General features: G+C 37.4%; 1 protein-coding gene across 4 annotated transcripts in view; it reads right to left on the bottom strand.

Annotated features, from left to right (window-relative positions):
• The window catches only part of RANBP17 (RAN binding protein 17), a 365,039-nt gene extending 338,084 nt beyond the window's left edge, over nt 1-26,955 (bottom strand). The window contains exons 1-7 of one of the 4 annotated variants that reach the window (XM_077137636.1): nt 26,774-26,955; nt 23,598-23,744; nt 21,934-22,024; nt 8,550-8,716; nt 5,746-5,811; nt 3,519-3,623; nt 1,738-1,903 (exon numbers count right to left, since the gene is read on the bottom strand). In XM_077137636.1, the coding sequence (XP_076993751.1) occupies nt 1,738-1,903; nt 3,519-3,623; nt 5,746-5,811; nt 8,550-8,716; nt 21,934-22,024; nt 23,598-23,744; nt 26,774-26,791 (760 nt within the window). In that variant the 5' untranslated portion in view covers nt 26,792-26,955. Of the gene's footprint in view, nt 1-1,737; nt 1,904-3,518; nt 3,624-5,745; nt 5,812-8,549; nt 8,717-21,933; nt 22,025-23,597; nt 23,745-26,116; nt 26,468-26,773 lie in introns of those variants that run through there. The other 3 variants (XM_077137634.1, XM_077137637.1, XM_077137635.1) reach the window with 3 other exon arrangements.
• Between the last annotated feature and the right edge of the window lie 29 nt (nt 26,956-26,984).

Here is a 26,984-nt window from a genome sequence, read left to right as displayed (position 1 = left end):
ATAATGCTGGACATCTGGTGGGGCTTTTCAATCTGAAAATGTATGTTCTTCAGGGCTGAGAACTTTGTTGGCATTATTTGTTTGAAAATTTTCTTCTGTTTTCTCTATCCTCTAAACTCCTAACATGCTAGTTTCATCCTCTAATTTTCTTGTAATTTTTATCAAACCTCTCCATGCTTTTTTGTTCTACTTTCTGGGATATTTCCTTAACTTTAGATTCCTACTCTCCTACTGAATATTGTATTTAGGCTACCACCTTCTGAATCTGGAACATTGTCCCAACTTTGTTTTTAAAACAGGATCCTGTTCTTGTTTCAGGGATGCATTACCTTTTCTTATCTCACTGGGGATATTAATTATAACTTTATAAATTTACTTCTACTCCTCACCTCGTTGCTGTTTCTACTAAGTCCCTTTTTTGTAAGAATTAGACATTTTGTGATACTTGAGGTTCATATGAAATTGCAAGAAATAATACGGAGATCCCATGTACTCTATTACCCACTTTCCCACAATGGTAATTTCTTGTAAAACTACAGTACAGTATCACAACCAGGAAACTGACATTTATATCATTCATCAATCTTATTCAGATATCCCAGTTTTATATATACTCATTTGTTGTATGTGTGTGAATGCTCACATTTACTTTTATGCAATTATTATATGTGTTAGTCCATGTATTCAACACCAGTTAAGATACAGAACATTAAATCTCTTTTTAATATTTGTATTAGTCCCTGATTTCCATATTAGTTTTCATTAAATCTTTAGAGTTGCTCTACTATACCCAGTATCCCTGAACCTAAAGCCTTTCCAGTTTAATTCCTAAAGGAAAAAAAGCCCTACTATTGGGAGGTAAGGTGGAAATGCAGACAGGGAAGAGAAGGGAAAAGGTACACCTCACTGCACAGGTGATAGAGAAGATCCTAGGGAGTTTGTTCAGAATATAATTTTCTTTAAATAACTGACTGAAGTGAACTTCACATAATACAAATTAACCATTATAAAGTGAACAATTCTGTGGCATTCAGGACACTTCTAATTCCAAAACATTTTCATCATCCAAAATAAAACCTTGTATGTATTAAGCAGTTCCTCCCATTCCTCCTTCCCCCAGCACCTAGCAACCACTTATTTGCAATCTATATTCCATCTCTACAGATTTGACTAGAATATAGAGAGTCTTACCAAGCCTCTTCAGCCCCATTCCTCACCCCTGACTTCAGGGGTACCCTAGTGCCATCATCTTTCTGGGATATGTGTAGACAAACAAGCTTGCTTTTTTTTTTTTGGTATCCCTCTCTGTAGAATTGTAAGTTGCAACTCTGCTCTAAGTAACTATTAAGTAACTACTCTAATTCACTCTCTTGATAACTTTGAAAAACAGGAGATGTTGACATCTCTTACCAACTACTCTATCCTCTTCCACTCTGTTTACCTAGAAATTTCAAAACAGAACTCTTGATTTTCCTTCCCAGACTAGCTTTCCCACCCAGCTCCAGAGCCATGTCTTTCTTTTTTCCAAAATCAAAATATGGAAGCTACAATGAAATGAACTGGGGAAAACATTTCAAAATTGGGTATTATTTGTTACCTTGTATTACAAATCTTTCTGAGCTCTCTTCAGATTGTCTAGTAAAAACAGAGATAACGGAGTATGGGGTAACTGTATTGCTTACTTCTGTGCCTTTTATTTTGACCACCCCTCATCCCTCATACTAAACTTTTTCTTACTTGTTCTCCAGGTTGTTGGAATCTGCACTGTGCAAAGATCATCTGCAGATTCATCTGCTGAACTGCCAACGAAGTCAAAATTAAGGCAGTTAAGGACCAGTTTCAAGACCTGCATTACAAGATTTTGTTGACACTGATCCTGAATATGTAAAGGTTTCGCCAACACCTGAAGAAAGTTCAAAGTGAAATAAAACATTACAAAGTATGTCTATAAACAAATCTCCACATCACAAATTTAAATAATTCAATGCCAAAAAAAAAGTTTGTGTATATTAGAAAAAATGGTAAAATCACTAGTCACAAGACAAGTTTTCACAATACAATTATTTTCAAATTTAATTTGTGAAATGGAAATAAAAACCTTATGCTTAACTTCAAATTACAAGGTCACCTTCTAAAGTTGTAAGAGACAAATACTTTGCATCACAGAATTGTATAAAGATATGGGATTCATTAGTTCAAGGTGCACTTGGAACAAACTGAAAATATCATTGTTTTTTTTCAAGAAAAGCAGGGTAACTTCGTGTATAAAAGATCCGTACTCAGCTACCAAAGGTTATCAGAGCTGTGTGAATGTGAAAGGACCCTCAAAAGCTTCTGGAGAGCAACACTAATCCCTCAAATGTCCAAACTGACAGCCAAAAAAAGATAATATCTTTTACAGATACGTGGTGAAATATTTTTGGAGAAAATGACATGAAGTTTGGGATCCTGCTTCACAAATAAAACAAAAAGAAATAAAGGGCATAGATAGATAAAAAGATGAAACAAGAATGGGCAGTATAACAGTGGCTCAATGGCAAGAATTCTCGCCTGGGGCAGGCCATGGTGGCTCAGCAGGTAAGAATGCTTGCCTACCATGCCCGAGGACCCGGGTTCGATTCCCGATGCTTGCCCACGTTAAAAAAAAAAAAAAAAAAAAAAAGATTCTCGCCTGCTGAGCTGGAGACCTAGGTTCAATTCCCAGAGCTTGCCCATGCCAAAAAAAAAAGAAGATGAACAAGACTGGCCATGAGTTGTCAAATACCTAACTGGTTCACAGGTAGAAGGGGTATAACTATATGTCAAAATTTTCCATAATGAAAACGAAAATTTTTAAAGATTAAACAAATCTTTGACCTAGTGTGGCAGTTATCACGTTACTATCTCACAGAATTAAAATAAGTAGATAAAAATGAGAAATAGTTTAAAAATCATTTTTGAGCACATCTTACATGTGTTTCACAAATTGTGATCTATGGAACACTATTCTACACCCCCCTTGACAAAGCATAATAACCATTATATATTAAAGGAGTCTTTCAAAAAAGTAACTTATTTAACCTGTTTTGTTTCCTACAGTCATTTGACAAGAAAACCCTTTTACTGAACTAATATTCATTAAGATCCCAAAGAAGTTATTGAAATCAACTATCTTGGCTCCATTATGAATAAATTTTGATTTATAGGAAGACTTACTGTCATTTCATTGTTCATCTGCACCCCCAAATTTATGAGCAGGGTAGATACAACGAAACCAGGGACAGTAAGTTTCCACAATAAATAATCTATAGACGGAAGACAATGAAACTACTATCTAAAGACAAATTACCAAATTCTCTTAGGATTTTATTTCACTTTATTATATTCCCAGTGAGTAAAAAAGGATTTTTTGGAACCTCTTACAGATTTATGCAAATCTACTATAAATAAATTAAGATAGTCTACAATAACTCTTTGAAAGATAGATTAGAAAAAAATCTACTTGAAGTTCTTAAAATTACCTAGTCTAAGAAACTTACCTCTTTTAGAAGGGAGCATGCTAGCATTAAAATGTCTTTGAGAGAAGTGTCACGAAATGAGGTAGATATTTTCCTGTGTTTTGCTGAAGGTCTAGAATAATCAACCTAAAAAAGATCAAGATGAATTTGCTTAACCAAACTTAACCAAAGAGCAAAGCAAAATAAGAAAAAGAATGGAAATAATGATTTAAAAATTATAAAGTATAGAGTTAAGAGCTTTAAAAAATCTACCAGGTCAACCATTTGCTCAGGGCTATTCTAAACAGTTAATGGCAGAGCCAGGATTAGAGCACAAATTTCTGGATTGTTTTCATTTCACGTTCTTTTTACAAATCATACTGACCCCAAAATTAAAAGCTAGAGCTGACCACATTTACAGAGGCAATATAATTTCACAGAGTATAAAATTTTAGAGAGATAATAAGACTATCAACTTCTGAACCAAACATCATGTCTCACATTAGATAGGTAATAATTTTTATTCCTCAGAGTCCAACTGTAAAATTGCTAATTTCTAAAATGATTTTGACTTTTTCTGTGAATCCACACCAACAAACCGAATTAGTTACAGAAAAATTCTACTATATGAGAAAGGTAGTTATATATATACACACACACACACACACACACACACACACACACACACCATGTATGAGTCACTGATTCATGTATTCTTTGGTATTCTGAAAAGAAACCAAGTCAGAAATTATAATCAGAAATTGGATTTATTACATAAATGAAAGTATATTCCCTCTGAATATTTTATTAGGTAATGATAAATAGTTTTTAAGAAAAAATTTACCAAGACTAGCTTCTGAGCCTCTAACCTAAAATATAGCCATAATTATAATATTAATATCAGATTATCAACAGAAGCAATCAAACAAATCGGAAGTCTGATATCCAAACGATCACTACCACTATGGTCTACAGTTGCTACAGCATTACTGTTTATTCCTTTTGCTATTTGGAAGAAGAAAATAAACCATTTCCCTTGCTGATATTTATAGATTTGAGGAAAGCAGCAAGCTCAAAATTGATTATCTGACACTCCATGAACTCAAACATACAATTTAGACTATATTTAAATGCCACATTTACTTAAACATACATGCCTACATACATAAATAAGGCAGGGAAATCATCACATATCTGGGGTGGAAGTGTCGTGGTTACAAAAGTGTTCACTTTAAATTTTAGAAATTCTGTAAACCTACGAATATTTTCTAATTCCTGATTGAATACAAACAGAAAACAGTTATTTTTGGATACTTTCTTATTCCTTTAACAATACTGTCACTCCAAAGGAAGCTGCAAATGGTCCTGGTTATGAATGCTCTCTCTGTAAAGACATACATACATACATACATACATACATACACACATAGACATACGTATACACTCACACACACAAACATGCAAACCACTCAGGATGGTGATAGTTTTTTTTAATATTTTTACTGAGAAATATCCACACAAATACAGTCCAACCATATTATGCAATCAGTGGCTCACAATATCATCATATAGTTGTGTATTCTTCACCATGATCATTTTTAGAACATTTGCATGGTGATAGCTTTTTAATGAAAATACTGCATTTTCCTTAATTATAAGATTACCCCATTTGTAACACAACTTTGGTTTTTGTTCTGTTTATAACCATGTTAAGTGTTAAAGTGAACAGGAGCAGGTGATAATGTGCTCAGCTGCTGAGTTCATAAAAGGACTGCTGGGGGTAGCTGTAGCTTCTGAAAATTCTTCTTGTACAGGGTGAAAACCCACGCCAACAAGTGGCAAAGTGCCAAGTGCCTGTTCTTTGATGAGTCCTGCTGAGTATCCATTGTTGAGAATCAATTCAGTAAACCGCCCATCTTTTATTTGCATGCAAATAAAGCTTTGTTTCTCTTTTGCATACAATTTATTTCTTATGGCTAATATATTAATAATACACAGAGAATAAAAGGAAAATTCTCCAATTGCCATGGATTAAGGACCATGTCTAATTCTCTATTCTCTGCAATACTTTATTCTATTGCTAATATTTTCAATAATAATGAAAGTGTTCCAATACTTAATTAGTCCACCAATAAAGTAGACAAAAAACACAATTATTCAGAGTTTTAAGCCACACAAAGCAGCATGTACATTTTGCCAAAAACAAAATCAGAAAAGAAATAGAATTACTAAAGCAAATTTCATGTCCCCATTAGATGGAAAGGCTTACCAGGTTCATTTCCTGAGTCAATTCTGAAAGGATTATTACTCCGATTATACAGTGTTCCACAGTACCCTTTTGAGAAAATAACCAAGTTCAGCATAAGTGGAGACATGATTGGTTCTTAATGAGTAAATGAGGCAATATTTACAAACAATTAAATATGGAAATATCACCATTAAAGACATCGATTAAATACACAGGAAAACCACTATGAGTTCTACAAATGAAAAGATTTTCAAGCTCATATTTTTGATGGAGAAATCAAAATACAGAGTCGAGTGGGAAAAAGCACTATTAAATGTTTTCAGTATTTTGGACTTCTACTAAACTAAGTTTCAAAACAGAAGAGTTGAGTTTATGGTTTGTTCTTTTTAGTGCCAACAGCTGGAACTAGCACAAACACTCAATATGCATTTCATGTGATACTTACAGATCACACACTGTGGTCATTAAAAGATTTTGTTTCTTAAAAAAATAAATAAATAAATAAATAAAAAGAGTTGAGTTTAATATTTTTCATAAGATCATGAATGAGAATGAGCAAAAAATGCTTTTTAGCTCTAAATTTGCTTGAAGGCTACTTAGTTGCAGTCACTAAATAACTAATAAATAGCTTAGTAACTAATTCAAATCCTTGGATCTAACTTCAGATAAGATTATGCAGGCCCTTTTAATATTATTTAATAGTGCATATGTATGCATCTATTATAGATTTATAATGAAGGCATCTAAAGTACCCCATGCACAATGCAGTATAGAGTTTCAAAGCCTCCGTAAAATTTTTAATTTAATCAGCTTCCAATTTAATGTCAAAATCTTCCTTCAAATAAAAATTGAGATTTCATATGTACATTACTAACAAGTTGCCAATAACAAAATCACACTGGAAGTATGAAAATAAAAAATGTAACATCCAGTTTCAGTACAAGCATATGAAATGACTAATGCAGATGATATACTTCTCAAATCTTAATTTTACAGTTTGCCATTCCTTCTAACTGTCACAGAGTTCCATATTACTGGGTCACTAGGTGTAATTAAGTTCAAATTATTTCAAAACAGAAAAAACAACCAAAAGAAACTTTCCAAAATTTCTGCAGTTTGTTCTGTATGGCCCCTCAGGACTATTGTCTGAACTGAGATACAAATTTCCTACTCACTGAAACATCCTCTGTGTGTTCTAAATCAACATTACTCAGAAGTGTTGTTCACTGACCTACTCTGGTCCATGAACGTGCTGATGGTCTGTGAATTTACTCACTTCTAATCTGAGAATGGTTTGAAACCGGTGCATGACAAGCTGAGGAGCTTACACCCAAATATAAAACACTATAGTCACTAAGCACACTGTTTAGTTTGGCTGGCATTTTTTTCATAGCAAGTCTTGTTTCAATGAAGGAAGCACCATGCTGATTTACATCCTGACCCAAGCTCCTTCTCTCCTGGTAGACCAAGGATCTGAATAGCATTGTCCTAGATAATGGCAGTATCTCCTTAGATAGGAGATACATACAGATACAATAGAAAGGAGACACATAAATATGTTAGGAGTGTGGCAGCAATAAGATTGCAATAATAGAGAAAGTAAGACGCCTAAAGCTCCAGGACATTAATGATTTTACAACCCATAAAATAATTTAAGGCCAATACTCATAGAAGCTGCTAATACTCAAAGGAACCATGTGGTACTATTTTAGGAGGTATCAAGATATTAAAGTCAATTGTCTCTCTCATGACTCAAGATTGGGTCAAGTCATATACCCAGAAAGCAACTGATAAATATTTGTGATACTATAGTGAACTTTGAAGATGAAACATTTTCTGTATCTTCTGGTCATTCAAAAAACTAAGCACTAGAGTCCAACTTAAGCGAAACTTAGCAGCTATCAAAGGGAGCTTGAGAAATGTCAGCCATCAGTAATTATTCTATTCCATTCAGTCCCAACCTTGATATTATTTTAAAAGAACTCCAGTCTATTCTCGTCTATTTTAATGATTCTTGAAGAACTGTGTGCAATCTTAATAAACGACAAGAGGGGGATGCTATTGTGTTAGCCAAAATTACAAACACAACTCTGAAGTGAGAAACTCATCTGTCTCTGAATAAACTGTCTTTTCCCCAGTGTACACTGATCTCCTCAGGGCCAAAATTATACTTAATCCTGCGAAGTTGAGAAAAATCAAATATTCGTTAACTGATGTGTTAACAAAATAAATAAAAGAGAAACAGCATAGTCTAGTATCTCCTATTCTGAAGTTTCCAGCACTGCACTATATAATGGAGTTCTATCTTACAGAGGAGTTAATTTTAAAGTTACGAGGTAAGGGTAAAATCTCAGAGAATCAAAACTGCCCCTAACTGGCAATAAACCAATACTGAACCATTTCTCAACTAACCCAACACTTCTAGCTTTTCCTCCAGAATTTTAATAAATCACTACTTCTTCAGCTGAGTACCAGCTAAAGTAGCTATCTTGCAATTAGGGATCTTGTTTGTATGAGAAAATCTGTATCTTTAAATATCAGAATCATACTAAGCAGGGTATGATGGTCATTCATAGAAAGAAGCATGTAGGGACCAACAATAGATTTAGTTTTCCATATCACACACACCCCAGAATATAGCATCATTGTGTGGACAGCAAGTGGGTTTGCTGACACAAATTAAAATTAGTTTTCTCTTGCTCTCCTTTTTTCTTTTTGGCAGACTCCAAATACCTGAAATTGTGTATGTTAAATACGTTGTCTGCTAGTTTAGATTTAAACAAAAAAAGCAATAGCAACGTTCAAGAAATATAATGCCTTCTTACCTGTAGAAACTTCTTCACATCAGCAATAATTTCTCTGAAGACAAACTGATCTTTCTCAACCTCAAACCATCCCAACTTAGTAATTTTAGCAATGACTTGAACAAGAGCTTGGATGACAAATGGAGCCAGCTTGGGTTGGGATGCCACATAATTCAGAATGTAGTTTCCTATACAGAAAATATTCTGTGATCATATGAACTTTTCCGAAACAAAATGTCAATCATACGAAGAAAAACAGGAGTCAATAACTTGCTCTTTGGCAAAAAGTTAATCTTTTTACCTAAGATATGGACATATTTATACAGTCAATTATGTTATAAGGCTTCTTCTGAAAATGGATATGTGTTCCAATGCAACTGATGTACTAGAGCATAATCTGCATACAACAATCCTGACTGTGAATGTTATTATTTTTTGCATGAATCCAACCATAAAAAAAAAGCTATGTAAACAAAGAAAACTACAATGAGGCCAACTGAACCAAGCCTTGTAAGAATACACAAAATGCATACATCTCAAATATCTACCAGCTTTCTAGTCACGCAAGATGGCAGCAAAAGACACTCAAGTGCTATGCCCCCACAGAATCTTTCAACAACTAGCAAAATGATGGTAGCGCCATTCCTCAGAACTCTGGAACACAGTTAAAGGGTTGTAGTAACTGGATGAGGACTGAATCAAGAAAAACCAACTTTAGAAACAGCAGCAGAAGCTTGTGGAGCCCATGCTGGTCCCTTTCCAACCTCCTCGCAAGCACAGTGTGGAGCCAGCCTATGGTCCCCTGGAGAGTCCCTGGCCCTGTTCTGGAGGGAACAGACTAACCCCTATGCACAATCTGGGCTGCCTATATATCAGTGCCAGTCTATCAGGTAGCAGTCACAAAGGCTGAACCAGGAAATTCATCTCTAGCTCGCCCTCTAAGAATTTGTCTTGTAGATAGAAGAAAGCCTGAAGGCAGCTAACGCTGTGTAAGAAGCAACTAAGTCTAAGCAGCCTGGGGCAAAGGATTACCTGCTTTAAGTCATATAACAGAGAACCCAAAGAGAGAGAAAGTCTATTTCATAGGAACTAAAGGGCGCATTCAAATTCCTGTAAATGGAAGAATTCCTAAGGCTGACAGCAAGCACAAGACAGGCTCAAAATTATGGTGAGGACCCTGTACCTCATATTCACCTCATGCTGATCTTCTTGATAGGTGGGCTTAAGCTCTAAAGGAGAGCATCAGTCAATGCAAAGCCAATTTGCAAAGACTGTGAAAGATGTTTTTGTGTTGGTTTGTTTACCTTCATTAGCTCCTGGCACTCAAGGAAATTTATCATACCATTAAATGGATAAAAACTTAAGAAACAGACAGCTCAGGGACTAAATCCCAGAGCTAATATTTTAAAATATCAAAATGTTCATTGTGCATCAAAAGATTACAAGACAAATAAACAGGAAATAATGGTCCATCCAAAAGATAAAGATACAAAATTCAGAAACCTAGACATCTTCCAAGAGGAAGACTAGATTTTGGACATACCAGAGCAAGACTTCAAAAAAAAAAAAATCCTCAATATGTCTAAGGAGATAAAGGAAAACACAGGGAAAGAAGTGAAGGATATTAGGAAAATGATGAATGAACAACAGGAGAATCTCATATTAAAAGAAACCAAACAGAAATACTGGCGCTGAAGACCAGAATAACTGAAATGAAAAATTCCCTAGAGTCTCCCACAACAGACTGGGGCTAGCAGAAGAAAGAATCAGTGAACACAAAGACAAACAAAGAAAATGATTCAGGCTGGAAAGCAAAAAGAAAAGAGATTTTAAAAAAATTAACACAGTCTAAGAAACCTGTGGGATACCATCAAGCATATCAACATATATATCACAGGAGTCCCAGAAGAAGAAAGGCAGAAGGAATATTTAAAGAAACAATGACAGAAAACTCCCCAGATTTACTGAAAGATATGAATAGGCCCATTCAAGAAACCCAACAAGAGGAGACTGCAAGGACTTCCGGAGAAGATGGCAGCTAAGTAAGACGCGCGGATCTTAGTTTCTTCCCCAGGACAGCTACTAGGGGAGTAGAAACGATACAGAAAGCGCCCAAAGCCACAACAGAGATAAAAAAGACAGCGTACCCCATCCTGGAACGGCTGGCTGGCTGAGAGAAGCAGCTCGGGTGAGATCGCCGAGGCACGCGGGCCTCACCGGGCGGGGTGGCAAGCGGCCGGAATCACTCCCTTCCCCCTTCCCGGGCCGGCTGGGAGAATTGGAGAGGTGGTCCCCTGAAACCGCGGTGGCTGGCGCCCACACCACGCGCAGCCCCCCGGACCAACTGAGAGAATTGGATTGTAAATCCCCAGGCCGCGGAGAACGGTGACGGGTGGGGGAGGCCCCTTCCAAACCCGTGACTCCCCGGGAACATGCACTCTCTCGGGCGGGCCGCTGCCGCTGGCGCCCTCCCTCCACGGTTGTCGCCCCGGGCCGACTAGGAAATTCGGACGGGCTCTTTCCCCGGCTGCGGCGGCCAGCAACCCTCCCTGCGTTCGGACCCCGGGCCGGCTCAAGCCGCTTCGGCTAGCGAACCTCCCGAACGGCGAGAGTTTTCCAAAGTTAAAGGTCCCACAGCACCTTTTACTGGTGGGACCCGCAGACAAACGTGTGCGACGAGCGCCACCTACTGGGCAGGATAAGAAAAACAGAACCCAGAGATTTCACAGAAAAATCTTCCAAACTTTTGGATCCAATACCCAGGGAAATCTGTATAAATGTGCAGACGCCAACAGAAGATAACGGATCACGCTCAAATAATTGAAAATATGGCCCAGTCAAAGGAACAAACCAATAGTTCAAATGAGATACAGGAGCTGAGATAACTAATGCTGAATATACGAACAGAAATGGAAAACCTCTTCAAAAACGAAATCGATAAATTGAGGGAGGACATGAAGAAGACATGGGCTGAACAAAAAGAAGAAATAGAAAAACTGAAAAAACAAATCACAGAACTTATGGAAGTAAAGGACAAAGTAGAAAAGATAGAAAAAACAATAGATACCTACAATGATAGATTCAAAGAGACAGAAGATAGAATCAGTGATTTGGAGGATGGAACATCTGAATTCCAAAAACAAACAGGAAAAATTTGAACAGGGTATCAGGGAACTCAAGGACAATATGAAGCGCACAAATATACGTGTTGTGGGTGTCCCAGAAGGAGAAGAGAAGGGAAAAGGAGGAGAAAAACTAATGTAAGAAATTATCACTGAAGATTTCCCAACTCTTATGAAAGACCTAAAATTACAGACCCAAGAAGTGCAGCGCACCCCAAAGAGATTAGACCCAAATAGGCGTTCTCCAAGACACTTACTAGTTAGAATGTCAGAGGTCAAAGAGAAAGAGTGGATCTTGAAAGCAGCAAGAGAAAAACAATCCATCACATACAAGGGAAACCCAATAAGACTATGTGTAGATTTCTCAGCAGAAACCATGGAGGCTAGAAGACAGTGGGATGATATATTTAAATTACTAAAAGAGAAAAACTGCCAACCAAGACTCCTATATCCAGCAAAACTGTCCTTCAAAAATGAGGGAGAAATTAAAACATTCTCAGACAAAAAGTCACTGAGAGAATTTGTGACCAAGAGACCAGCTCTGCAAGAAATACTAAAGGGAGCACTAGAGTCAGAACCGAAAAGACAGAAGAGAGAGGTATGGAGAAGAGTGTAGAAAGAAGGAAAGTCAGATATGATATATATAATACAAAAGGCAAAATGGTAGAGGAAAATATTATCCAAACAGTAATAACACTAAATGTTAATGGACTGAATTCCCCAATCAAAAGACATAGAATGGCAGAATGGATTAAAAAACAGGATCCTTCTATATGCTGTCTACAGGAAACACATCTTAGACCCAAAGATAAACATAGGTTGAAAATGAAAGGTTGGGAAAAGATATTTCATGCAAATAACAACCAGAAAAGAGCAGGAGTGGCTATACTAATATCCAACAAGTTAGACTTCAAATGTAAAACAGTTAAAAGAGACAAAGAAGGACACTATATACTAATAAAAGGAACAATTAAACAAGAAGACATAACAATCATAATATTTACGCACCGAACCAGAATGCCCCAAAATATGTGAGGAATACACTGCAAACACTGAAAAGGGAAATAGACACAAATACCATAATAGTTGGAGACTTCAATTCCCCACTCTCATCAATGGACAGAACATCTAGACAGAGGATCAATAAAGAAATAGAGAATCTGAATATTACTATAAAGGAGCTAGACTTAACATACATTTATAGGACATTACATCCCACAACAGCAGGATACACCTTTTTCTCAAGTGCTCATGGATCATTCTCAAAGATAGACCATATGCTGGGTCACAAAGCAAGCCTCAACAAATTTAAAAAGACTGAAATCATACACAACACTTTCTCGGATCATAAAGGAATGAAGTTGGAAATCAATAATAGGCGGAATGCCAGAAAATTCACAAATACCTGGAGGCTTAACAACACACTCTTAAACAACGAGTGGGTCAAAGAAGAAATTGCAAGAGAAATTAGTAAATACCTCGAGGCAAATGAAAATGAAAACACAACATATCAAAACTTATGGGATGCAGCAAAGGCAGTGCTAAGAGGGAAATTTATTGCCCTAAATGCCTATATCAGAAAAGAAGAAAAGGCAAAAATGCAGGAATTAACTGTCCACTTGGAAGAACTGGAGAAAGAACAGCAAACTAATCCCAAAGCAAGCAAAAGGAAAGAAATAACAAAGATCAGAGCAGAAATAAATGAAATTGAAAATATGAAAACAGTAGAGAAAATCAATAAGACCAAAAGTTGGTTCTATGAGAAAATCAATAAGATTGATGGGCCCTTATCAAGATTGACAAAAAGAAGAAGAGAGAGGATGCAAATAAATAAGATCAGAAATGGAAGAGGAGACATAACTACTGACCTCACAGAAATAAAGGAGGTAATAACAGGATACTATGAACAACTTTACGCTAATAAATACAACAATTTAGAGGAAATGGACGGGTTCCTGGAAGGACATGAACAACCAACTTTGACTCAAGAAGACATAGATGACCTCAACAAACCAATCACAAGTAAAGAAATTGAATTAGTCATTCAAAAGCTTCCTAAAAAGAAAAGTCCAGGACCAGATGGCTTCACATGTGAATTCTACCAAACGTTCCAGAAAGAATTAGTACCAATTCTCCTCAAACTCTTCAAAAAAATCGAAGTGGAGGGAAAACTGCCTAATTCATTCTATGAAGCCAACATCACCCTCATACCAAAACCAGGCAAAGATATTACAAAAAAAGAAAACTATAGACCAATCTCTCTAATGAATATAGATGCAAAAATCCTCAATAAAATTCTAGCAAATCGTATCCAACAACACATTAAAAGAATTATATATCATGACCAAGTAGGATTCATCCCAGGTATGCAAGGATGGTTCAACATAAGAAAATCAATTAATGTAATACACCATATCAACAAATCAAAGCAGAAAAATCACATGATCATCTCAATTGATGCAGAGAAGGCATTTGGCAAGATTCAACATGCTTTCCTGTTGAAAACACTTCAAAAGATAGGAATACAAGGGAACTTCCTTAAAATGATAGAGGGAATATATGAAAAACCCACAGCTAATATCATCCTCAATGGGGAAAAATTGAAAACTTTCCCCCTAAGATCAGGAACAAGACAAGGATGTCCACTATCACCACTATTATTCAACATTGTGTTGGAGGTTCTAGCCAGAGCAATTAGACAAGAAAAAGAAATACAAGGCATCAAAACTGGAAAGGAAGAAGTAAAACTATCACTGTTTGCAGATGATATGATACTATACATCGAAAACCCGGAAAAATCCACAACAAAACTACTAGAGCTAATAAATGAGTACAGCAAAGTGGCAGGTTACAAGATCAACATTCAAAAATCTGTAGCATTTCTATACACTAGTAATGAACAAGCTGAGGGGGAAATCAAGAAACGAATCCCATTTACAATTGCAACTAAAAGAATAAAATATCTAGGAATAAATTTAACTAAAGAGACAAAAAACCTATATAAAGAAAACTACAAAAAACTGCTAAAAGAAATCACAGAAGACCTAAACAGATGGAAGGGCATACCGTGTTCATGGATTGGAAGACTAAATATAGTTAAGATGTCAATCCTACCTAAATTGATTTACAGATTCAATGCAATACCAATCAAAATCCCAACAACTTATTTTTCAGAAATAGAAAAACCAATAAGCAAATTTATCTGGAAGGGCAGGGTGCCCCGAATTGCTAAAAACATCTTGAGGAAAAAAAACGAAGCTGGAGGTCTTGCACTGCCTGACTTTAAGGCATAAACAGAAGCCACAGTGGTCAAAACAGCATGGTGTTGGCATAAAGATAGATATATCGACCAATGGAATCGAATAGAGTGCTCAGATATAGACCCTCTCATCTATGGACATCTGATCTTTGATAAGGCAGTCAAGCCAACTCACCTGGGACAGAGCAGTCTCTTCAATAAATGGTGCCTAGAGAACTGGATATCCATATGCAAAAGAATGAAAGAAGACCCATCTCTCACACCCTATACAAAAGTTAACTCAAAATGGATCAAAGATCTAAACATTAGGTCTAAGACCATAAAACAGTTAGAGGAAAATGTTGGGAGATATCTTATGGATCTTACAACTGGAGGCGGTTTTATGGACCTTAAACCTAAAGCAAGAACACTGAAGAAGGAAATAAATAAATGGGAGCTCCTCAAAATTAAACACTTTTGTGCATCAAAGAACTTCATCAAGAAAGTAGAAAGACAGCCTACACAATGGGAGACAATATTTGGAAATGATATATCAGATAAAGGTCTAGTATCCAGAATTTATAAAGAGATTGTTCATCTCAACAACAAAAAGACAGCCAACCCTATTACAAAATGGGAAAAAGACTTGAACAGACACCTATCAGAAGAGGAAATACAAATGGCCAAAAGGCACATGAAGAGATGCTCAATGTCCCTGGCCATTAGAGAAATGCAAATCAAAACCACAATGAGATATCATCTCACACCCACCAGAATGGCCATTATCAACAAAACAGAAAATGACAAGTGCTGGAGAGGATGCGGAGAAAGAGGCACACTTATCCACTGTTGGTGGGAATGTCAAATGGTGCAACCACTGTGGAAGGCAGTTTGGCGGTTCCTCAAAAAGCTGAATATAGAATTGCCATATGACCCAGCAATACCATTGCTGAGAATATACTCAAAGGACTTAAGGGCAAAGACACAAACGGACATTTGCACACCAATGTTTATAGCAGCGTTATTTACAATTGCAAAGAGATGGAAACAGCCGAAATCTCCATCAACAGAAGAGTGGCTAAACAAACTGTGGTATATACATACGATGGAATACTATGCAGCTTTAAGACAGGATAAACTTATGAAGCATGTAATAACATGGATGGACCTAGAGAATATTATGCTGAGTGAGTCTAGCCAAAAACTAAAGGACAAATACTACTGGACACATCCCACTGATGTGAACAGACATTCGAGAATAAATTTGGAATATGTCCTTGATATCAGAGTCCAGCAGGAGGTAGAAAGAGGGTTAGATAATGGCCAATTGGAGTTCAAGGGATACAGACGGTGTAACAGGACTAGATACAAAAACTCAAAAATGGACAGCACAATAATACCTAATTGTAAAGTAATCAGGTTAAAACACTGAATGAAGCTGCATCTGAGCTATAGGTTTTTGTTTTGTTTTGTTTTCATTTTACTATTATTACTTTTATTTTTTTCTCTATATTAACATTCTATACCTTTTTCGGTTATGTTGCTAGTTATTCTAAACCAATGCAAATGTACTAAGAAATGATGATCATGCATCTATGTGATGATGTTAAGAATTACTGATTGCATATGTAGAATGGTATGATCTCTAAATGTTGGGTTAATTTCTTTTTTTTCCATTAATAAAAAAAAAAAAAAGAGAACGGGTAATTGGAGCTGAAGGGATACAGACTGTACAACGGGACTGGATATAAAAACTCAGAAATGGACAGCACAATACTACCCAATTGTAATGCAATTATGTTAAAACACTGAATGAAGCTGCATGTGAGGTATAGGTTTTTTGTTTTTTTTCTTTCTATTATTGTTTTAATTCTTATTCTGTTGTCTTTTTATTTCTTTTTCTAAATCGATGCAAATATACTAAGAAATGATGAATATGCAACCATGTGATGTTATTAGGAATTACTGATTGTACATGTAGATTGGAATGATTTCTAATTGTTTTGGTAATTCTTTTTTTAATTAATAAAAAAAAAAAAAGAAACCCAACAAATCCCAAACAGGATAAACTTGAGGAGTACCATGCCCAGATACACAGTTCTTAAACTGTTGAATGCCAAGGACAAGGAAAGAATTCTGAAAGTTGCAAGAGAAAAAAAAGCATGTTATGTACAAGAGAGTCCCAATAAGATCAAGTTCTGATTTCTCATCAGAAACCATGGATCCAACAAGACAGTAGGATGAAATATTTAAAACACCAAAAGAAAACTACCAACAAAGAATCTTTTATTCAGCAAGACTGCCTTTCAAAAATGAGGGAGAGATTAAGATACTCTGAGATAAACAAACCTGAGGGAGTAAATCACCAGTAGAGTGTCCTACAAACATTGCTAAAGGGAGCTCTTCAGATCAAAGGAAAGGAGAAAGAAAGTAGATTGAAGCATATAAAGAAATAAAGAACTCCAGCAAAATTTCTAAAATGCAAATTTATAAAAATTGATGATAAATCTATGGCTTTAGACATACAATGCATAAAGATATAAATTGTAACAAGCAAAACAAAAAGGTAGGGGTGCATAGGAGTATAGGAGCAGTTAAGGTATAACATGTTAAGGCATAACATCAGTATCAACTTAACATGCTACTGATGTTAAGTTGATATCAAATCGAATACGATTATTATATGTTTAGGATGTTAAATTTTAGCCCCATGATAGCGACAAAGAAAATGAATGAAAAATATATACAGAAGGAAATCAGAAGTACCAAAATGATATGATACAAAAAAACAAAGTTATGAAAGTAGGCATTAATGGAAGGATTGAGAGACAAAAAAAGGTATTTAAGATTTACAAATAGCAAAATTGTAGAATAAAGTCCTGCATATTCAGTAGTTACTTTCATCTCCCCCTCATTTTTGAAGGACAGTTTTGTTGGGTATAGAATTCTTGGCTGGCAGTTTTCTTCTTTCAGATTTTAAATACATCATACCACTGCCTTCTCACCTCCACGGTTTGTGCTGAAAAATCCACAGTCTTACTGAGCTTCCCTTGCATGTGATGGATTGCTTTTCTCTTGCTGCTTTCAAAATTCTCTCTTGTCTTTGATATCTGACAATTTGCTTAGTAAGTGTCTTTGAGTATGTCTATATGGATCTATTCTGTTTGAGGCACACTGCATTTCTTGGATCTGTAATTTTACACCTTTCATAAGAGGTGAGAAATTTTCAGTGATCACTTCCTTCATCAGTCTTTCTCACCCTTTTCCCTTCTCTTCTCCTTCTGGGACACCCACAACACATATATTTGTGTGCTTCATGTTGTCATTCAATTCCCTGAGACCCTGCTCATATTTTTCCATTCTTTTCCCTATGTTCTCTTTTATGTGTCAGATTTCAGGTGTCCAGTCCTCTAGTTCACTAATCCTTTGTTCCGCCTCTTCAAAGCTACTGTAAATTTCCATTTTTTCCCATTTCTTCTATTATGTCTTTCATTCCCATAAGTTCTGCAATATTTTTTTTTCAGATTTTCTAATTCTTCTTTATATTCACCCAATGCCTTCATTATATCTTTCCTCAGCTCATTGATTTGATTTTTAAACAGATTTTATGTATCTGTTTGAATATTCTGAATTAGCTGTTTCAACTCCAATTTCATTTGAAGTTTTGGTTTGTTCCTTTGACTGGGCCATATCTTTGATTTTCTTAGTATGACTTGTTATTCTTTGCTGGTGTCTAAGCATTTGATTTCCTTAATTAGTTTATTCTGGAGTTTGTTTTCACTCTTCTACCTAGGATTTTCTTGCTGGATGTCTTTTTTCTCTGTTCTCTGACATTTAGTTCAACTTACAGACCTCTAGCATAGATTCTGTTTCATCAGAATTTTTCAGTTCTTGTTTTTCTGTTTCTTGCCCTGTCTATATGAAACCATTTCAGATATTTTAGCCTCTAGTCAGATTTCCCCAGACCACACAAGCCCAGGTCTCAGTAGGAGAGAGTAGCCAGCATCAATTTTCTCTGAAGGTAAGACCCAGAAAATCGTCAGACTTTCCTATGAAGCCTCCAGACTCTGCGCTTTTCCTATCCTGCCCAGCCCCACCCTCTCTCTGCCCAGGCAAAAACTCCTAGTTTCTTTAGTGCTTATTTCTGGTTTATATGTGCTGAGGGCCTGTTTTCAGCAGTCAGAATTTGTTAATTCCACAATCATAACTTGTTTGAGTTAAGCTCTTGCTACCAGTAAAGTCTGTTTCATTTCCCCTCAGGGAACCAGCCTGCCATGCTCATGGGGGAGGGGTGTCAGCCTCTGTGGCTTGGTGGACTTACAACTCTGTGTGGGATCTCAGCTGCTCCACCTGGTCCAGACTGTGGTACACTGTGTGTCCAGTCACTGATGTTTCCTCACAGTAGTTGTTCTTACCATTCATTCCCGGCTATTTACTACCTGCTCTGGAGGACAAACTAAATTCCACACCTCACTATGCCGCCATCTTCAACAAGTGGGCACTACCTATTCAGTAGTTACTTTAAACATAAAGGGATTAAACTCTAAAGTCAAATGAAAGAGACTGGCAGAATGGATTAAAAAAAAGTATGCCCCAATGAGAATGCTGTATACAAGAAACTCAAATTCAAAGACACAAATAGGAGGAAAGGATGAAAGAAAATAACCACAAATAACCAAAAGAGAGTTGGGGTAGCAATACAAAAATTAGATAAAATAGGCTTATAAATAAAAAAATGTTACAAGGGACAAAGAAGGCCACTAAATACTGGTAAAGGTATCAATTTAACAAGAAGATACAATAATTATAAATATATATGTCCCTAATGGCAGAGCCCCAAAATACATAAAGCAAATGTTTACAGACTTGAATGGAGAAACAGACAGTTCTATACCAATAGTAGGCAATGTCAGCAAATCACTTCAATAATGAATACAACATTTAGACAGATTAAAAAGGAAATAGAAGGTGTGACCAATATTATAAACCAACCATACCTACCAGATTTATAGAACACTTTTCCCAACAGCAGCAGAATACACATTCTCCTCTAATGCACATGAGTCATTTGTCAATGTTGGGTCTCAAAACAAGTCTCAATAAATTAAAAAATATTGAAATCATACACTGAATCTTCTCCAATCACAATGGTATAAAGGTAGAGATCATTAAAAGGGAGAATAGGAAAAATTCACAAATATGTAGAAATTAAACAACTCACTTAAATAACCAATGGGTCAAGGAATAAATCACAAGTGAAACTAAGAAAGAGCTTGAGGTGAATGAAAATAGTAACAAAACAAAACAAATCCTCTACCAGCTCCCTTAGTGTACATTTCTTGTGCTCTAAGCCACATACTCGTCCTCATCTAGTCTTGTAATTTTCCATCCTATTTCAGATAATCTCCCTTCCAATCACGACAAATATTCTAATCTGCTTCTAGAAACAAGTGGTATGTCAAACCAAAGAACTCATAAAGGAAACCCATCCTTTCTTGTTTGAAATTTGTCACAATATTTTGTCCTTAATTATAGTATACCAATTCAGTGTCTTGATCAGAAATCAAAGATTTGCACCATGTCTACAAAGAAAATGTCAAATGGGCATATTGTTTGGGATAATCAAAAGTCAGTTTCCACTTTCACACACAAAACTTGTTTTAAGTTGATACATTTGTGTTATAGGTTTCTACTTTTCTTTTTTTTCCAAATTTTCTTTAATGAGCATTCCTTTTTTTAAAATAAGTAATCATTTTAAAACAAATGCACAAATACACAAAATGGCAATGTTTCATTACTCAGATTTGCATTTTTAAAAATGTAAATTTCTCTCTTTTGCATTCTTAAGCACACAAGTTCCTAAGTACATGGATAAATCTTTCTCTAAGTGTCTTGCAGTGCCTAAGATTCTACGTGCTTAGAAAAATACCTGTCAGACATATGAGGCAAACAAGCCATTTATTTGCATATGTGGACAAGACAATGGCTAAAATTATGTATTCCACACAGACTGCCTGGCTTTGAACCAAAGATGCACTATTTCATTGCTGTGTGGTCTTGGGCAAGTTACAGAGCCTATCCAATTTTAACTTTCTCCATTGTAAAATGAGGATACCAATAGTGTTTACCTCATAAGTTTCTTTTGGGGGGTAAGATGAGATAGTGCAAATCCTAGCAAACAGTACACACTAAAAAATACCAGTTGTTCTTTATTATTAAACGAAACAAATATTTTTTTGATCACACATAACTTTGTATCACTCACATCAATGTTCATCACCGGATGGAGAAAGCAGACTTATTTAAGAGACTACTTATCTTAAAAAAAAAAAAAAAATGACAGAATAAATTAATTTGCATGCCTGGTGTGATGGCTTTAAGCTGTTCTGTACCCCAAAAAAGAACAAGTTCTTAAAGCTAATCCATTCCTGCAGGTGTAAATCTATTATGGGTGGGACCTTTTGATTAAGTTACTTCACTTGAGGCATGTCCCATGTGGGTCTTAATTCTTATTGGAATTCTTTATAAGAAGATAAAATTCAAAGATAGAAAGGAAGACACAGAAACTGACTAAGAAAAAGACACAGAAGCTCAAAAGAAAGCCACAGATGGAACAGAGAGAAGAGAAGTTGAAAGCAATGACACCCAAGAGAGAAAGAACAGCAGACATCACCATATGCCTTGCATTGTGACCAAGGAGTCCAGGATCATTGCATCACCTGCTGATGCCTTAATGTAGACATTTTCAAGGCCTCGGAACTATAACACTGTAAAATAATAATTTCCCATTGTTAAAAGCCAGTTCATGTCTGGTATACTGCATTTCAGCAGCTTTTGTGAACTAAAATACCTAGTAACAGTTTGGCATATTTTAAAAGGAAGAGTTTATTTTATTTTATTTTTTTTACATGGGCAGGCACCGGGAATTGAACCCGGGTCCTCGGGCATGGCAGGCAAGCACTCTTACCTGCTGAGCCACTGTGGCCCGCCCAGGAAGAGTTTATTTTTAAAGCACAATTTTATAAAAGCATAATAAACCACTTACGGATATCTATCCTCTGTTCAACAGGTAAAGGACAGTCTCTGCTAACAAGTTTTGAAAGACATGTTGCTGCAAGGAGCTGAGCATAAGATGTCTGTAAAGAATAAATTTTTATTTATTATTATCACAGGTGGAATTAGAATAATAGAAATGCTATGATGGAAACTTCCTAAACAGTGATGGAAATTTTTCCAATTTTACAAACAGACATTTACAATGGTTATAATTAATTAATTCTCTCTCTCACACACACACATACACATACAAATCCCTTGTAAGGGATCAGTTGCTGAGGGAGTGAGGGAGGTGTAGGCAACCTCCTGAAATAAGGACAAGCAATCGAAGAAATAACTGACAATGAGTAAATTCAAATAAAATACACTTTACCATGGTCTAAATGGTCCTGTATATAATCTGGCCTCTGACTATCACTTCAAATTCATCTGGTTCCACTCTAACTATGAACTAGCCATAAAAACTTGCTTTCAGTTCCTTTCAATATCTTTCCCATCCTCAATTCTCCATACCCGGGTCTAACTGTGCAAGTGAGGAACTTCCACCTAACCCTCAACTGGAAGTGATTAATTTGCAATGTAATAACATGCTCAAAGGCAAGTATCTAGAGAAAATTTACTAGAATTCTATAAAGGCCTTTATAGAATTATAAAGGCCTTCTAAGTGATAAATACGCTCAATTAAATCATACGTTCATGGTTTGGTATCAGCATTTGATAGTACCTATCTGTGAAAAAAACATTTTCAAAGATGAAACACATAAAATCTTATTACAGATCAGCATTAACATATGAACATTTGCAATCAATGCTGATGACAAGGAATACTACCTTTAAAATTCTACTTAGGCAAAATGTTATTTCCCCCCAAAATAATTCTATTCTTCTCATTAGTAAGTTATATACATATTATATATAAAAATATATTCAAGTATTATTATACTTTGTATTTCATCAATAAAATTTTGTGCAAATTTGGTTTCTCTCTGTACCTACAAAACATCCTGGATTTTTGAGGGGACAAAATAGTAAAAAATATTTACTATCGGGCTCTTTACAGAAGTTTGCTGACCTCTAATCCATGCAGTTTCTTTACTGTAGTGCTCACCATATCATTTTCACTGTTCTTTATTTACACATCTCTAGTTTCTCAATGAAACCATGAACTACTCTAAGGCATTTACATAAAGCAAGCAGGCAGTATAGAGCCTGGTTTTACATTTAAGTATCTGCTAGATGATTGCTGAATGAATGGCTATGGATTTATAGGAGGGAGACAGGCAAGAAGTAGTTAGCATTACTCTGTACCATTTCTTCATGTGGCAGTGTTCATTACAACCTGCCGCCCCTTCTAGATTTATTTTTTTTAAGTGTTAGTTGACTTTCTAAAAATGTAATTTCGTCCACTGATATGAGACAAAAAAGGCATCTCTATATCTAAGACCTCCTGGACTCTTGTGTTAAGTTCCCTAAGTTTGCTTTCCAGGCTTTTTAATTCTTTCCCTAATTAATCTCTTTACCAGTGAGAAAAACTACAGAAGAAAAGGTATGTGGCATTATCTCTTAGTTACCACTGCAAATATACACCAGTTCATTAACTCTGACATATATCTACTAATCCTTCATGGTTAATCACTATTATCAAATACTTACTGTTCCTTGTTCTAATAAAAGTTGACACTTGCTGAGACATTCTGGGCTGTCAATAAGTTCCAGAAGGGCTTTCTCAGCCTCTATTCTTTGTGTAAGATCAGTTCCTACGTAGAGGTGAGTACATAATATTTCCAATTCCGCCAAACTCTTCAGAAGAAAAAAAATTGTAACAATTTACTTGAGTGAAAACAAAAAAAAAAGGAAAATAAAACCACAGATTATTTCATGGAATGTAATGTCATGAGCCTGAATGAAATTACCCAAAGAGTAAGAATAACGGGAGAAAAGAATGTTATTTCTAATGTCATCTTAAAAAAATAAGTTTCTAATCACATCTAGATCAAATCAGATTGCCTGGCTAGGGATTAAAAAGCATGGCTACAGTCCCTGCTTCTTTTATCTGTATCAGTCCTGACAGCAAAAAAGGTCAACCAACTCGGTCCCCTAAAATTTCCCTTACGTTATCTCTTCATCCTCATCAGTGTCCTTCTGTTCTAGCCAAAGTACCTACATCCCTACACCCCAACTGTTTCTAAATCTTTCATCACTCTGTCACCACATCTAGACTGCCTTCTCTCAGATAATCCAGATCCTTTGGGACAAAGTACCCTAACTCACAACTTCCTAACCAGAATTCATGTGTCTAGTATGGGTCAAAGGTATATCTTGGGTCCTGATTCCTTTGCCCTCCAAGCAAGCAGTCAGCCAGGCAGAGAAACTCTACACAGCTGGACGAGAGAAACTCCATACACACTGATAACCTTTGGCTGTAAGATATTTACCTCAATTAGCCACCCCCCTCAAATTATCTTAATTTATACATGCCATGAAGTAAAAAAGATTGCAGAACAGTACCCTAACCTCACTCCACCAAATCAGCTTCTTTACTAACCATCTTGATAGCATACTTTTTAGCAACCTACTCTGTTGGGTATGGGCCATTAAGATATAGGTAGTGGAAAGAAAATGGAACTTAAGAATTACTGGGCCTGTTCTAACCCTGTAACTTTGGGCAAGTTACAACTGTTCGAAGATTCGGTGTCTTTTGGAATAAAATGCACATGCATACCTCTCAAACTAATTGTGAGGCTCGAAATCTACAATAAGCCTGTGAAAACACATATTTTAGACACCAGTTATCACAACTGACGCTTCTTGAGTTAACTGTTTAAACAATATGATCCCATATGCTGAAAAGAATTCAAACTGAGAAGTTTCAGAGTTTTTCCTAGACCCCAAAACTGCCTTATCTTTTATTTGTCTAACTCCACTTTCAGGCTGACTTATATTGGTCCATAACTGCTGTGAAATTCATTTCTGGGAAACCAATATGGGATAACAGTTTTGGCATTAGCCTTTAATTTTTTCCTACACTGCTCCTAAGAATGAGGAAGTCTTCCAGGACTCGGTGATGTATTATACATCAACTGCCCAAGTTTGAAAAAACTCCAAAGTTCCACCCTTCTTTTAAATTGACTCTCAAGATTTATACTTGAACTATGAACATCTGATTACTTATTTACAATCCCTAAATTCTCCCTGTGAGATTCATCCTGTGAAAATTTTCCAGAGGGCATATTTACTAAAGTGGTAACAAAAACATTATTTTGACTTGGGGACCCTCAGAAATGGCAAGGAATCAAATGGCAATTGTGGGGCTCACTATCTGCTGGCCTTTCACATCCTGGAGCTGTCAATTACCTAACAGGAGAGTGGTTGGTGGGAAAGAAAAGACCCATTAAGAGAATCCATAAATAAATGGAGTCAGTGTGACCATGGGGATGGGGTGGGGGGTGGGGTGGGGGGCAGAGTCCAAAGAAGTCTACAAGGGGAATGTGACACCCAGATTTGTGCACTGTCATATTAAGAATTTGCCTACCTCTCTGAGGTCATCTATCATCCAGCCTCTCCTTGCTCCCTCCCCTTTTATATGAACATTAGCTCCAGCCAGAGCACTGGGCCATGTTCTTCCAAAATTCCTTGTATTGGCTCATACTTCCTTCTGCTTCTATTTCCTCCCCTTCCTTTTCACTTGAACAACTCCTAACAATTCTTTCAGGACTCACTAGACTTTCAAGTTCCCTAAGAGTAGAAATCATGATCTCTACTCTATTGCTGAGAACTGTTATATTTCGTGCCTAGCATATAAGGTACCCAATAAATAAGTGAACGGATGCAAGAAGCTCAAACCATCCCTGTCTGAGCACAGCAGCTCTGCCTCACTCCTTTCCAACACACACATACATACATACACACACACACACACACTGGGGTGACTGTTTTTCTGTGCTCCCATACACTTTGTGCATAATTCTATCATAGTATTTTTCACATGCACTGTAATTCGCGGTGAATTCTGACAGCCAGGACAGTAAGCTGTTGCAATTCTCTACCCCCAGAACTTTGCACAGTGCTTGAGACACAATACTTATTGGGGGCTCAATAAGTGTTGAATGAATAACTGAATGACTATGACAGTCCTGCGCTAGTATATTCCCTTTCTCCTCAAGCACGCGTACCATTCTCATTATTTCTGCGATCCTCTCGAGCGCGCTTCAGCTTCGTTTTCCTCCTCCAATGAGGCTGCTGCGGAGCCCTCCGCAACTCCCCACAGATACAGCCCCTGCCGCCGCTAGCCAATTGAAGTCCAGCAGCCAGCCGCCGTTCTCTGGGCGAACCACAGGCCCCTCTGAGCTCGGCTGCAACTGTGTGAGGCTGACGACAGAGCCGAGGACCGCGACACGGCTGGAAGGCTGGTCCCGGACGCTCGGCGGCCGCCTGAGGTGCGCCCCCGAAAGCCGACCTGGCTCGGACTCTCCCCTGCCTGGGAGCGGTCAAAGGCGCCGTTCCCGCCCGTTCCGAGGCGCCGGGGAGCGCCTGCTCCAGCCGGGAGGGTCCTCGGCATTCGCATCTCCCGGGAGGGGCGAGCATCGAGCCCGGCCCCTGCTCACTCCGCCCGCCACCCCGAGGTTCCGGCGGCCCTTTCCTCCAGGCCGGGCCCGGGGTTTGCAGCCCAGAGCCCGGGGTCCCCCGGGTCCCCAGTCCCGAGCGAGGGCACGCTCCCTCGGAGCGCAGGGGCCTCCGCCGCGGTCCTCGCCCCTCAGTTCTCAGACCCCAGCGTCCTGCCGGGATCCCGGGGCGGCGAAGCGGGGAAACGCGGCGTAGAGCGCACTGACCTGGAAGTGCAGCGCCATCTTCCCGGGAGGCGGCGTCGGTGGCCGGCCGGAGCGCCGGAGGAGAGAGAGCGGAGACTCGCGCCGCAAAAAGCGCCGCTGTAGCCTCTGCGCCCGTGGGGTGTCTACGCCGCTCGCTCCCCGCCTCGGCCGCGCGCGGCCTGAGCGTTCGAAGCGCCGGACAGGGCGGGGCTTCAAGGGGAGGGGCGGGGCC

The sequence above is a fragment of the Tamandua tetradactyla genome, chromosome 20 (genome assembly GCF_023851605.1).
Source record: "Tamandua tetradactyla isolate mTamTet1 chromosome 20, mTamTet1.pri, whole genome shotgun sequence".
Classification (NCBI taxonomy): Eukaryota; Metazoa; Chordata; class Mammalia; order Pilosa; family Myrmecophagidae; genus Tamandua; species Tamandua tetradactyla.
Note: the sequence above shows the minus strand (reverse complement) of the source record. Positions and strands in the feature narration are given on the sequence as shown.